The 14,336-nt window shown below is 53.6% G+C and overlaps 1 protein-coding gene across 2 annotated transcripts in view; it reads left to right on the forward strand.

Annotated features, from left to right (window-relative positions):
• Window positions 1-13,179, forward strand: part of JUP (junction plakoglobin) — a 32,994-nt gene extending 19,815 nt beyond the window's left edge. For both annotated transcript variants that reach the window (XM_011929755.1, XM_011929756.1), the window contains exons 6-15: window positions 1,923-2,067; window positions 2,174-2,277; window positions 3,666-4,004; window positions 8,941-9,096; window positions 9,265-9,384; window positions 9,993-10,143; window positions 10,237-10,358; window positions 11,573-11,612; window positions 11,890-12,055; window positions 12,355-13,179. In XM_011929755.1, the coding sequence (XP_011785145.1) occupies window positions 1,923-2,067; window positions 2,174-2,277; window positions 3,666-4,004; window positions 8,941-9,096; window positions 9,265-9,384; window positions 9,993-10,143; window positions 10,237-10,358; window positions 11,573-11,612; window positions 11,890-12,041 (1,329 nt within the window). In that variant the 3' untranslated portion in view covers window positions 12,042-12,055; window positions 12,355-13,179. The remainder of the gene's footprint in view (window positions 1-1,922; window positions 2,068-2,173; window positions 2,278-3,665; window positions 4,005-8,940; window positions 9,097-9,264; window positions 9,385-9,992; window positions 10,144-10,236; window positions 10,359-11,572; window positions 11,613-11,889; window positions 12,056-12,354) is intronic.
• Window positions 13,180-14,336: the final 1,157 nt, after the last annotated feature.

The following is a 14,336-nucleotide window of genomic DNA, read 5'->3' on the forward strand; positions in this document are numbered from 1 at the left end:
AATCAGGGCTCACTGCAGCCTTGACTTCCTGGGCTCAGATGATCCTCCCACCTCAGCCTCCAGAGTAGCTAGGACTTCAGGCATGTGCCACCATACCCGACTAATTCTTTTTTACTTTTCTTTCTTTTTTCTTTTTTTTTTTTGAGATGGAGTCTCACTCTGTCACCCAGGCTGGAGTGTAGTGGCGCGATCTCAGCTCACTGTAACTTCTGCCTCCCGGGTTCAAGTGATTCTCCTACCTCAGCCACCCAAGTAGCTGGGATTACAGGTGCCCACCACCACGCCCAGCTAATTTTTGTATTTTTAGTCGAGACAAGGTTTCACCAGGTTGGCCAGGCTGGTCTCGAACTCCTGACCTTAGGTGATCCATCTGCCTCGGCCTCCCAAAGTGCTGGGATTACAACCGTGAGCCACCGCGCCCGGCCCCCGACTAATTTTTTGTAGAGGTGAGATTTCTCCATGTTGCCCAGGCTGGTCTCAAACTCCTGGGTTCAAGTGATCTGTCTGCCTTGGCCTCCCAAAGTGTCAGGATTACAGGTGTGAGTCACTGTGTCTGGCCTGCATGATGTTTAAAAAAATTTTTTTTTGCTCTATTGTCCTCAAAACCACCCTCTAGTAATGACAGATTGCCTTTCCTTTCCGCTTTCCTCTTTCTTTTTCCTTTTCCTTTCCCTCTTCCTCTCTTCCTCGCTTTCTTCTTTCCTTCCCATTTCTTCCTTTTCTTTCTTTTTTGAGACAGGGTCTCACTGTGTTACCCAGGCTAGAGTGCAGTGGCGTGATCCTAGCTCACTGCAACCTCAAACTCCTGAGCTCAAGCATTCCTCCCACCTTAGCCTTCCTGATAACTAGGACTACAGGAACGTACCACTGAGCTAATTAGCACCTGGGCTAAGTTTTAAATTTTTTGTGGGAATGGGGTCTTGCTCTGTTGCCCAGGCTACCCTCAAGGAATCCTCCTGTCTCAGCCTCCGAAATACTGGGATTAAAGTCATGAGCCACTATACCCAGCCTACAGATAGCAATCATTAAGTGGAGACCTCAGGCTTTATTCTGAGGGAGGGTATTTAGATTGCTCCTATTCCACCTTTATAAACAATGCTGTCTAACGAATTAACGAATGTCTTTGGGCGTATAGCCTTTGTCAAAGAGTGGAAAAAATTCTCATCAATTTTTAACACTTCTAGGCTTTTACCCAAATGGCCAGATGGGTTTCCAGAAGGATTGGACTAATTTCCAGTGCCATAACTGGTAATGAGTATGCATATAGTCTTGTCACATCCTTGTCAGCACTGGGTATTATCCTTTTTTTCAAAATTTTGGCTTACGTAACAGTCACGAAACTATTGGGGTGGGCTGGGTGTGGTGGCTCACTCCTGTAATGCCAGCACTTTGGGAGGCCGAGGCAGGTGAATTGCCTGAGGTCAGGAGTTTGAAACCAGCCTGGCCAACATAGTGAAACTCCATCCCCACCAAAAATACAGAAATTAGCCGGGCGTGGTGGCACACACCTGTAATCCCAGCCACTTGGGAGGCTGAGGCATGAGAATTGTTTGAACCCAGGAGGCGAAGGTTGCAGTGAGCTGAGATCGTGCCACTGCACTCCAGCCTGGGTGACACAGCAAGACTCTATCTCAAACAAACAAACAAACAAAAAACTCCTGGGGTGTTTGGCTGGGTATGGTGGCTCACACCTGTAATCCCAGCACTTTGGGAGGCTGAGGTGGGAGGATCATTTGAGGCCAGGAGTTAAGCATAGCGAGACCCCCATCTTTATAAAAAGAAAAAAATACATTAAAATAAAAAAACAAACTATTTGTGCGTTAGCAGAAGCTCAGTAATGACAGCTCTGTCTCCTGCCCCGCTCCTCCTTGTTCCTGTCATATTCCCCATCCTTCTCACACTCATTCCCTCTTCACCTGCAGCTGATTATCCTGGCCAATGGTGGGCCCCAGGCCCTCGTGCAGATCATGCGTAACTACAGTTATGAGAAGCTGCTCTGGACCACCAGTCGTGTGCTCAAGGTGCTGTCCGTGTGTCCCAGCAATAAGCCTGCCATTGTGGAGGCTGGTGAGTATGATGGCCTTGAGGGCGGCTGGGGTGGGGGCTCTGTCCAGCTGCCAAGCTGAGTCAGCCATGCTGCCCATGGCTGATGGCACCCCTATCCCTGCCCCAGGTGGGATGCAGGCCCTGGGCAAGCACCTGACCAGCAACAGCCCCCGCCTGGTGCAGAACTGCCTGTGGACCCTGCGCAACCTCTCGGACGTGGCCACAAAGCAGGTGAGGGAGGTATCTGGGTTTGGGGTTGACCTCTTCAGCTGCCCCGTCCAGCCTCCTGTCTGGGCATCTGACCTTAGGTACTGTGGGAGGACTGGGGGCTCTAAATCTCTCTTCCTTGTGGCTGAGGCTGGAAATGCCTTGAAGACCCTCATCTCTTTTTTTTGGTTTTTGACAGAATCTCGCTGTGTGACCCAGGCTGGAGTGCAGTGGTGCAGTCTCGGCTCACTGCAAGCTCCACCTCCTGGGCTCAAGCGATTCTCCTGCCTCACCCTCCCGAGTAGTTGGGACTATAGGAGTGTGCCACCATGTCTGGCTAACTTTTGTATTTTTAATAGAGACAGGGTTTCACCTTGTTGGTCAGGCTGGTCTCGAACTCCTCACCTCAGGTGATCCACCTGCCTCGGCTTCCCAAAGTGCTAGGATTACAGGCGTGAGCTGCTGCATCCAACAAGAGAACAGTTTTGACCTGGGCCCTGGGCTGGGGCAATAGTGTACAAAGAGATAGGCCCCCATGACTAAAAATACAATTTAAGGAAAAATGCAGCTCCAGGGCAAGTGCCCTGTGCCTCCTTTCAACAACCGTTCCTCAGGCCTCCCCCAGCAATATGCTGTTTATCAAGTGCCCACCCTGTGCTGGCCCTCTGCATGGCATTTGTGGACATTAGCTCGTTCAACCTGGGGTTAGAGTGTGGGACCCTGTGAGTTAGATGAAGGCACTGAGGCTTGGGGAGCTAATAGCCATGGTCAGAGGTAGTAAATGGCAGAACTGGAATTTGAACCCAGGACTGTCCGTCCTCAAAGCTGGAGTTTTTCTGTCCCACCACAAGGCTTATGTGTCTCCCTGGGAGAAGTGAGACGTCTGAGTTAGTGATTTTACTGGAAGTGGATTTGGCTCAAGGCCCCAGGGTGGTGGGGCAGCACTGCTGCCTTCACTAAGGCCCAGAAAGGTGACAAGTGAGTAGACGTGGCTCAGCTGGGCCACGGAAACATGTGGCCCCCTCAACAGTTGCCTCCTGGTCTTGAGGCCTCCCTTGGGCACCGTTCTTTGGCCTGAGGAGGGTTCTGCTTGGGTCTGAGGCCCCCAGGGAAAGGCTGATGGGTTGGAGGGAAGAGACGTGGGGCATAGAGTCAGGCCTGGGTTCAGATCCAGCCACTGGCTGTGTGTCTGTGGGTAAGTTCCTCAACCTCGCTGAGCCTCATTGCCTCATTTGCACCACAAGATAGTCACACCCTCTCACAGGGTGTGGCGGGTCATGGGGATGAAAATTCCCGGGCACACACAGGCAGGGCTGACCCCTTTAGGTCATCCCACTCCCCTTGGACATATTCGAAAAGGCTCCCTGGAGCTGGCTGCTCCCTGACTCTCCCATCCCTTCCTTTCCCTCCAGGAGGGCCTAGAGAGTGTGCTGAAGATTCTGGTGAACCAGCTAAGCGTGGATGATGTCAACGTCCTCACCTGTGCCACGGGCACACTCTCCAACCTGACTTGCAACAACAGCAAGAACAAGACGCTGGTGACACAGAACAGCGGTGTGGAGGCTCTCATCCACGCCATCCTGCGTGCTGGTGACAAGGACGACATCACAGAGCCTGCCGTCTGCGCCCTGCGCCACCTCACTAGCCGCCACCCTGAGGCCGAGATGGCCCAGAACTCTGTGCGTCTCAACTATGGCATCCCGGCCATTGTGAAGCTGCTCAACCAGCCCAACCAGTGGCCACTGGTCAAGGTATGGCTGTTAGGCGAGGGGAAGGAGCTCCCTGCAGCAGGCTTAGGTGCTGTATTGGTATAGACAAAGCTGCTGTAGCAAAGAAGCCCTAAATACAGTGGCTTGAATAAGACAGAAGTTTATTTCTCTCTCGTGTAATAGTTTAGACCTCAACAATGGCTCTGCTCTCCAGATTCTTTCTATCTTCTAGCTCCATCAGCCCCTAGGGCAGAGCTCAGAGTTCAAAATGCACAGGAGTACCCTGGGCGGTTTCATTAAACTGCAGGTTCCACGGTGGCTCATGCCTGTAATTCCAACACTTTGGGAGGCCAAGGTAGGAGGATTGCTTGAGGCCAGGAATTTGAAACCAGCCTGGACAACATAGTAAGACTTGTCTCGACAACAACAGCAAAAATTAGCCAGGTGTGGTGGTGCACACCTGTAGTCCCAGCTACTGGGGAGGGGAGGCTTAGGTGGGAGGATTGCTTGAGCACAGGAGTTGGAGGTTACAGTGAGCTATGACTGCATCAATGCACTTCAGCCTGGGTGACAGAGCAAGAACCTATGTCTTAAAAGAAAAGAAAAATAGGAGACTGGGGGCAGATGCAGACATCTGTAGTTCTAGCACTTTGTGAGGCAGAGGCAGAGGCGGAGGTGGAAGGATCACTTGAGGCCAGGAGTTTGAGACCAGCCTGGGTAACATATTGAGACACCCATCTCTTAAAAAAATTTGAAAAACCAAAAAAACAAACAAATAAGCAATCTAAAACAAACACACACACACACACACACACACACACACACACACACACACGCACACACACTACAGGTCCTAATTCAGCAGGCCTACTGCAGAGGGCCCATGATTGCATATGTCTTTTTTTTGTTGTTTTGAGACAATGTCTTTGTCTATTGCTCAGGCTGGAGTGCAGTGGTACAATCTTGGCTCACTGCAACCTCTGCCTCCCGGGTTCAAGCGATTCTCCTGTGTTGGTCTCCTGAGTAGTTGAGATTATAGGTGCATGCCACCATGTCCGGATAGTTTTTGTATTTTTAGTGGATTTCGCCATGTTGCTCAGAATGGTCTCAAACTCCTGAACTGAAGCAATACACCAGCCTCGGCCTCCCGAAGTGCTGGGATTACAGGTGTAAGACACCGGGCCCGGATGATTCTGTATTTCTTCTCTTTTTTGTCTTTTTTGTTTTTGAGACAGAGTTTTGCTCTTGTTGCCCAGGCTGGAGTGCAATGGCACAATCTCGGCTCCCCGCAACCTCCGCCTCCTGGGTTCAAGCGATTCTCCTGCTTTAGCCTCCCAAGTAGCTGGGTCTATAGGCATGTGTCACCATGCCCAGCTAATTTTGTGTTTTTTAGTTGAGACAGGGTTTCTCTGTGTTGGTTAGGCTGGTCTCGAATTCCTGACTTCAGGTGATCCACCCACCTCGGACTTCCAAAGTGCTAGGATTACAGGCGTGAGCCACTGCGCCCGGCCCAATTCTGTATTTCTTTTTTTTTTTTTTTTTGAGACGGAATCTTTCTCTGTCACCCAGGCTGGAGTGCAGTGGCCGGATCTCAGCTCACTGCAAGCTCCGCCTCCCGGGTTTACGCCATTCTCCTGCCTCAGCCTCCCGAGTAGCTGGGACTACAGGCGCCCGCCACCTCGCCCGGCTAGATTTTTGTATTTTTTAGTAGAGACGGGGTTTCACTGTATTAGCCAGGATGGTCTCCATCTTCTGACCTCGTGATCCGCCCGTCTCGGCCTCCCAAAGTGCTGGGATTACAGGCTTGAGCCACCGCGCCCAGCCCAATTCTGTATTTCTAACAAGCTCACAGGTGCTGCTACTGGTCCAGGGAGCACATTTCTTATGCCACTGGGTATAGACGAGAGAGTTGTCCTCACACGAATGAGTGGACTGTATCATCCCCACAGATGTGTTCTAGCCCTGAGAACTGGGAAGGGCTAGCGGCCACCAGAAAGTGTCAGACATCACTCCTGCTCACACTCCAGAACTTGGTCATTCGGCCACATCAAGGTGCAAGGAGGTTAGGAAATGTGATCACCAGCCGGATGGCCGTGTGTCCTGCTGAAAATCAGGAGAGCCACTACAGAGACACAGGGCAGAGAGGATTCTGGGGGATGCTTAGCCTCTCCCACAGGGAGTTGGGCGTGTAAAGGGGTGGGGTCTTCTTCTTGAGCCTACCTGGGTGGAAGAGAGATGTGTGTCACTTCCCTGTCAGGCAGGGGAAGTGAGAGTGGGCCAAGGGCTGGGCAGGCCCAAGGGACAGTTATGGAGAAAGGCATGTGTATGTGTGTGTATCCATATGTAGAGGCAAGGAAGGCAGCCAAAGGCAAGGTGGCATCTGGTGCCAGAGAGTGAGGAAGCTACCATACATGAGGGTCTTGTCAACGGGCACAGGAGCCAGCTGGCAGGGGCATCCGCTAGCTACATTTAAGACAATGTAATAGTACAGACAAGCCAGGCGCAGTGGCTCACGCCTGTAATCCTAGTACTTTGGGAGGCTGAGGCGGGAGGATTACCTGATGTCAGGAGTTTGAGACCAGCCTGGCCAACATAGTAAGTCCCCGCCTCTACAAAAAATACAAAAATTAGCTGGCCATGGTGGTCTGTGCCTGTAATCTCAGCTACTTGGAAGGCCAAGGCAGAAGAATTACTTGAACCCAGAAGGCAGAGGTTGCAGTGAGCTGAGGTCTCTCCATTGCACTCCAGCCTGGGTGACAGAGAGAGACCCCGTCTTGGAAAACAAAAACAAACAACATAGCTAGGCACAATCCCAGCCCTTCGGGAGGCCGAGGCAGGTATATCACGAGGTCAGGAGATCGAGACCATCCTGGCTAACACGGTGAAACTCCATCTCTACTAAAATAATACAAAAAAATTAGCCGGGCGTGGTGGTGGGCGCCTGTGGTCCCAGCCGCTCGGGAGGCTGAGGCAGGAGAATAGTGTGAACCTGGGAGGCGGAGCTTGCAGTGAGCCAAGATCACGCCACTGTACTCCAGCCTGGGTGACAGAGTGAGACTCCGTCTCAAAAAGAAAAAAAATTGGAAGACCGAGACGGGCAGATCACGAGGTCAGGAGATCGAGACCATCCTGGCTAACACGGTGAAACCCCATCTCTACTAAAAAATACAAAAAACTAGCCGGGCGAGGTGGCGGGCGCCTGTAGTCCCAGCTACTCGGGAGGCTGAGGCAGGAGAATGGCGTGAACCCGGGAGGCGGAGCTTGCAGTGAGCTGAGATCCGGCCACTGCACTCCAGCCTGGGCAAAGAGCAAGACTCTGTCTCAAAAAGAAAACAAAAACAAACAACATAGCTAGGCACAATCCCAGCCCTTCGGGAGGCCGAGGCAGGTATATCACGAGGTCAGGAGATCGAGACCATCCTGGCTAACACGGTGAAACCCCGTCTCTACTAAAAAAATACAAAAAACTAGCCGGGCGACGTGGCGGGCGCCTGTAGTCCCAGCTACTCGGGAGGCTGAGGCCGGAGAATGGCGTGAACCCGGGAGGCGGAGCTTGCAGTGAACTGAGATCCGGCCACTGCACTCCAGCCCGGGTGACAGAGTGAGACTCCGTCTCAAAAAAAAAAGAATGACTCTAAGTGATTCTATATATTGAATTATTATTATTTATTATTATTATTTTTGAGACAGAGTCTTGCTCTGTTGCCCAGGCCGGAGTGCAGTGGCACAATCTCAGCTCGCTGCAATCTCCGCCTCCCAGGGTCAAGCAATTTCCAGCTAATTGCTGTATTTTTAGTAGAGATGTAGTTTCACCATGTTGGCCAGGCTGGTCTCGAACTCCTGACCTAAAGTGATCTGCCTGCCTTGGCCTCCCAAAGTGCTAGAATACAGGCGTGAGCCACTGCTCCCGGCCTATACATTGAATTAAAAAAAAGAAAATCCATGTTTAGAAAAAAAAATGTCAGTGTGACTCGTCCTTGATGCTCGGTCCCTGCTGCAAACCCGAGGGGGGACTTTGCATCCTAACCCAGCAGCTAAGTGCCAAGTGACCTTGGCAAGTCATTTGCCATGTGCTCACATCCCCATCTCACGTGATTTTCATCCCTGCCCTCCTGGCATCTTGTTTTGAGGATGAAATGGATGACACCTTGAGAGGCTCCGGGAGGCCAGAGTGGCTCCTGTGGGTCAGGGACCCTGGGGAGGGAGTCTCAGGACACCTCCTTCCAGGGCTGCCCTGCTGGGGACCCATGCGAATGTGGGCACTGCCCAAGCAGGAGGCCTCGGGGGCACCCAGAGCACAGACCTCCTGAGATTCAGGCTTGGGGAACGACCAGAAAAGCAAGCAAGGCCGTGGTGTCTGTGCGGGGTGGTGAAGAGAGAGGGGACAGGGTGAGGGTCTGGGCATGGGGCTGGCAGGATGTTCTGGAATGGGGTGTCATTTTAGTGAAGGCTATTAGAATTAGCCATAAGCGGCCGGGTGCAGTAGCTCACACTTGTAATCTCAGCACTTTGGGAGGCCGAGGTGGGTGGATCACCTGAGGTCAGGAGTTTGAGACCAGCCTGACCAACATGGCGAAACCCCGTCTCTACTAAAAATACAAAAAATTAGTTGGGCATGGTGGCAGGCTCCTGTAATTGCAGCTACTCAGGAGGCTGAGGCAGGAGAATCACTTGAACCCAGGAGGTGGAGGTTGCAGTGAGGTGAGATTACATCACTGCACTCCAGCCTGGGTAACAAGAGTGAAAACTCTGTCTCAAAAAAAAAAAAAAAAAAAAAAAAGAAAAGGATTAGCCATGAGCACCCCCAGATCCTGTGGATTAAGTGACATGGCTGGGATGGTCTCCTTCTCTGGATATCTTCTAGTATGCCTGAGTCTGGCCTCGGGGACAGAAGAGGTGAAGGAGGGAAGCTGGGAAGCTGGGATCCTTCAGATGTGCAAGAAGTGCCCCTGATCGCTGCCCCTTTTTTTTTTGCCAGGCAACCATCGGTTTGATCAGGAATCTGGCCCTGTGCCCAGCCAACCATGCCCCACTGCAGGAGGCAGCGGTCATCCCCCGCCTCGTCCAACTGCTGGTCAAGGCCCACCAGGATGCCCAGCGCCACGTAGCTGCAGGCACACAGCAGCCCTACACGGTATGTGAGCTGGTGGTGCCTGTGACAACCTTCCTGGGGGGTCATGTGTCCTCTGTGGGTCTGTGTGTGAATGCAGAGGTCAGTTGCAACTGATGCCAATTCCAAGAGTCTGTGAAGTTCATGCGGCTGACAGCACCTGTCCCATGCCCCCTGCCTCTTCTCTCGCAGGATGGTGTGAGGATGGAGGAGATTGTGGAGGGCTGCACCGGAGCCCTGCACATCCTCGCCCGGGACCCCATGAACCGCATGGAGATCTTCCGGCTCAACACCATCCCTCTGTTTGTGCAGGTGAGTCTGGGGCCGGTGGGCAGGAGAGGTCCCCCCACCACTGCTTAGAGGGCAAGGTTAGGAGTCCCAGATTTTGGGGGCCTGGACCAGGCATCAAGAGGTCTTTGGAGGAGTTTGGAGGAAAGTGGCCACACCAGATTGACTACTTAGCAACCCCCTGCATAGGCATGGCTTTCTAAGCTTCAAAGCAAGGAAAGAGATCACAAATGGAACAAACAAAAACAAAAAAAACTTGAGATTCAACCACATAAACATGAAAACCATCTATTTCAGAAAGAACCTTAAAAAAGCATTAAAAAAAAAAATCAGCGAACTGGGAGAATATGTGCAAGTACCATAACAGACAAGAGTTTAACATCTTTCATGTCAGTGAGCTCATTAACACTAGATTCCAATGGTTAGATGAGGCAGAGTCACAGGTAATTTCAAGGTAGTTCATGAACAACGCTCAGCCCAGTTTAAAGCAGTAACACTTACTCCCCAGTGATGGCCCGTTTTCCACTATGGAATTGCTACAGGGTGGAGGTGGGCAGGGCTGTGGGGTGTGTTGTCAGGCCTGCCTCACCCCTTCCCACCTCTCCCCTGCTTCCCATGTCCCCTCTCCCCAGCTCCTGTACTCATCGGTGGAGAACATCCAGCGCGTGGCCGCCGGGGTGCTATGTGAGCTGGCCCAGGACAAGGAGGCGGCCGACGCCATTGATGCAGAGGGGGCCTCGGCCCCACTCATGGAGTTGCTGCACTCCCGCAACGAGGGCACTGGTGAGCTGGGAGAGGGCAGCTGGGTCCCACTCCCCCAGCCATGATGGAGGCTGGCAGACGTTTAACCTGGCTTTTCCTCTCCTCTCTGCTCAGCCACCTACGCTGCTGCTGTCCTGTTCCGCATCTCTGAGGATAAGAACCCAGACTACCGGAAGCGTGTGTCCGTGGAGCTCACCAACTCCCTCTTCAAGCATGACCCGGCTGCCTGGGAGGCTGTGAGTATCCTTGGCTGGACCGCAGTAGTTGGTTGCACAGGTTGTGCACTGCCCAAGGGCAACACTTTTGGGGGTCTCCTACTACTGTCAACTTTATAGATTTTTATTTTGTAGTTGGATCATTTATAATAATTCCTAGCAGATGGACGTAGCAGGTTGAACCATATATCCACACAATGCCAATTTTTATTTTGCCCAAATGAGTATACGGTGTTTGAGGAGGGGGTGCTTTTCCTAATTTGCGTGGAGGTGCTGGATAGGCTATGGGCAGTCTTTTCCAGGATGGAGCAGTGCCCTGCACCCATTCTTGAGTCCTCTGCCTCCTACCCTCCTCCCATGAGCTGCTCTAATCCAGCAGGAGTTCCTGCTCCATGAATGGGGAACCCTCCTCCCTGGGGAGTACTGAGGACACGAGTACATCAGGGCACTGGGTAACCCCATTTCATCATCCTGTATTCCTCCAAGGCCTCTTTGCTTTTCTGTGGCCCCCTCTTTTATTTATTTATTTATTTATTTATTTATGTATTTTTTTGAGACGGAGTCTTGGTCTGTCGCCAGGCTGGAGGGCAGTGGCATGATCTTGGCTCACTGCAACCTCTGCCTCCTGGTTTCAGGCAATTCTCCTGCCTTAGCCTCCTGAGTAACTGGGACTACAGGCGCATGCTACCACACCCAGCTAATTTTTGTATTTTTAGTAGAGACAGGGTTTCCCCATGTTGGCCAGGATGATCTAGATCTCCTGACCTTGTAATCTGCCCACCTTGGCCTCCCAAAGTGCTGGGATTACAGGTGTGCGCCACTGTGCCCGGGCTATTTTTTATTTTTTTTGAGATGGAGTCTCGCTCTGTGGCCCAGGCTGGAGTGCAGTGGCGCAATCTCAGCTCACTGCATCCTCTGCCTCCCCGCTCAAGCAATTCTCTTGCCTCAGCCTCCCAAGTAACTGGGATTACAGGTGTGCGCCACCACGCCCAGCTATTTTTTTTGTATTTTTAGTAGAGACGGGGTTTCACCGTGTTGGCCAGGCTGGTCCGAAACTCCTGACCTCAAGTGATCCGCCAGCCTTCGCCTCCCAGAGTGCTGGGATTACAGGCATGAGCCACCACATCTGGCCCAGCCCCTTCTTTTAGAAGCATCTCTCCCTGCCCCCCAGCTGAGATCCAGCTTGGAGCCTGCATTTTCAAGCCTCTCCTCCATGTTTCTCTCTCCTTTTTCAGGCCCAGAGCATGATTCCCATCAATGAGCCCTACGGAGATGGTAAGTGTGTGCCAGGCTCTTCAGGACCCTGGAGATCCTGGGTGGCTGTGTGGGTGTGAGGGGGCAATATTATGTCTCCGGGGCCAGAGGACCAGTGGCAACTGCTCTGTGGCATCCACATGTACCCCAGTCTAGATGCCCTGGTGTGGGGTCTGGGGAGGGGGTCAGGCCCACCATGGGTGGGCATGGGTAGAGGAGGCAGCTGAAGGCTGTGCAGGCTGCCCCCTGCAGGGTGGCTTGCAGACCCAAGGACCGACCCCCCACTTTTCGTCCCCAGACATGGATGCCACCTACCGCCCCATGTACTCCAGCGATGTGCCCCTTGACCCGCTGGAGATGCACATGGACATGGACGGAGACTACCCCATCGACACGTATAGCGACGGCCTCAGGCCCCCGTACCCCACTGCAGACCACATGCTGGCCTAGGCGGCCTGGCCCCAGTACGGCCCCCTCTTTGCAGGCTTTTCCCTCCTCTCTAGAACCTACTTCTGTTGGAGGCCCTCCCATCTCCCCGCTGAAACCTGTGCTTCTCTTTTGGGGGGGACCCTTTGCTGCTGAGCTTCCCCAAGCACGGCGTGCCCTGGCCTGCCTTCTTCTTGTGTCTTTGGTGGGGGTGGGGAGTCCTGTTCCTGCTGGCCCCTTCTGGGGGTGGTGGGCAGGTGACACGGAGTGGCATGAGCTTCTGTGGATGCAGGTCCACTGAGCCCCTGACCCCTGTCTGTCCCCGCTCCCCCAACAGGTGCGGTTCCTCATCTGAGAGGCTCTCCGTGCAGGCGATGGGGCAAGACGGAAAAGTGCCTGAGCTGGGGAAGCCGGGGCGTGACTTCCTGCTGCACCCCGCGCCTCCAGAGGTCCTCTGTAGGGTCTTTCTTGGGATAGTGTTCTGCTCCTGCTTTTCTGTCCTGGGCATGGGTCCAGGGCCTAACACCCCCTCCCCGCCCCTGTGGCCCTGGCCACTAAAGCTTCAGACTCAAGCACCCTTTCTGTTTCCCCCCAGCAACCCCCCCAAACTCCCAGCCTCCCTGTCTCCAGCTGCCTGGGCCTGGAAGGGCTTTGGTTCCTTCTCTGGGTCTGATTTTCTCACTGAACTCCACTGACCAACTGCCCTAAGCCCCCAGGGTCTCCAGGGCCCAGGTTCAAGACCCAACCCCCCGAAATCCAAAGCTTCTCTTGAAAAGTTCAGGGACCGTCCAGGGGAGATGGGGAGGAGATATGGAGTGAGTCACCTGCTCCAGGAGACGCCGACTTCTCTCTCCAGGATGCTTAGTTGGCTTTGCCCACCCCTCACTCCCCGGGGAGCTCTGGGGACAGCTCCCTCACACCCCTGTCCCACCCACACAGCTGCCCCAGCTGACCCTGAGAAGTGCTCTTGGCTGACCCCTCTGGTGTGTGGTGAGGGGCTTTCTCTTCCCCTTCCTGTTTCAGACCCCCCCATCTCCTGCACGTGGTGTGGGGGGCTGGGGGAGGTCCCAGCAGAGTGTTTTATTATTATCGCTTTATGTTTTTGGTTATTGGTTTTTTTTTGTATAGACCAAAGCAAAGAAAATAAAAATAACACAGATGCGTTGGAGGCTGTTTAGGGGAGTGGGGTGGGAAAGTCGAGGGGCTTCCCTCGCAGCCTGGCGCCCTCCTTGGCTGGGCCCTGCGGGTTCTCAGGGCCGCCTTGCATGTGGGACGAACTAGAAGAGGCGAGCTGGGGAGCCAGGAGTGTTGGAGGAGCCGGAGTGGGTTTAACCCGATATGTGCTTGTAGGGCCAGGACAGGGGAAGAGGTGAATGGGATGAGTCCCTCACTTCGGGAGGCCAGGCCTTGTTTCTCTCTCAAACAGGCAAGCTCCTGGCTGGCTCTCCTCCCGTCCAACCTTAAAGTGAATATGGCAGATGTCCCTGTGCTTAACGCTCCCTGAGGCTTATGGCCTGGAGTCCAGACCCCTTGTTGGTCGACTGTGGGCCCACCCCAGCTCCTGCCCACCTCCCCTCTGTCTTCCCTCCACCACCTACTCTGCCCTCAGCCATGCCCGGGACAGCCAGCAGCCCCCTCCTGTTCTTTGTCCATGCTGTTCCCGCTGTCTGGGTGCCTCTACTGTTTACCTGCTAGGATCGGCTCAGACCTGACTCCAGGAACACCTGCTCCATGACCTCCACCCCCAGCAGGGATGAGCGGGTGCCCCTCCTGCTGTGCTCCACGATGCCCCGTGCACAGCTGTCATTTCACCCATCACGTTGGTCTGTCCTTCAGCTCATGTGACAGTTCCCCCACCCACAACCCCAAATTCTCCTTTCTGAGGGGGTGCTAGTTACAATGCACCCGGCAAACCTGAGAACCTGCAGCGCCTGTGCACCTGCCCAGGGCCCGATGCCTTCTTTCTATGCCCGCCTGGAGCTCAGGGCAGTGGAGGGAGGCCATGGCCTCATTCACAGAGGATTGGTGGGACGTGGGGCTGGGGCTGGAGACACGGAGGTGCTTCCAGTTAGGGGCTGGCTGTAAGGTCCCAACACGAGGGAATGAGACAGCTGAGCTCTGCCGACTAGAGTCGGGGGAGTAGGGAGGGGATAGAGTTTTCAGAGCTCTAGAGGATCTGAAAATCTAACAATGCCCCTGTTCCTTTTGTTTTTCTTTTTTGAGACTGAGTTTCATCCTTATCTCCCAGGCTGGAGTGCAATGGCATGATTGCGGCTCACTAGAACCTCCGCCTCTTGGGTTCAAGTGATTCTCCTGCCT

Source organism: Colobus angolensis, unplaced genomic scaffold (genome assembly GCF_000951035.1).
Source record: "Colobus angolensis palliatus isolate OR3802 unplaced genomic scaffold, Cang.pa_1.0 Scaffold83, whole genome shotgun sequence".
Taxonomy (NCBI): Eukaryota; Metazoa; Chordata; class Mammalia; order Primates; family Cercopithecidae; genus Colobus; species Colobus angolensis.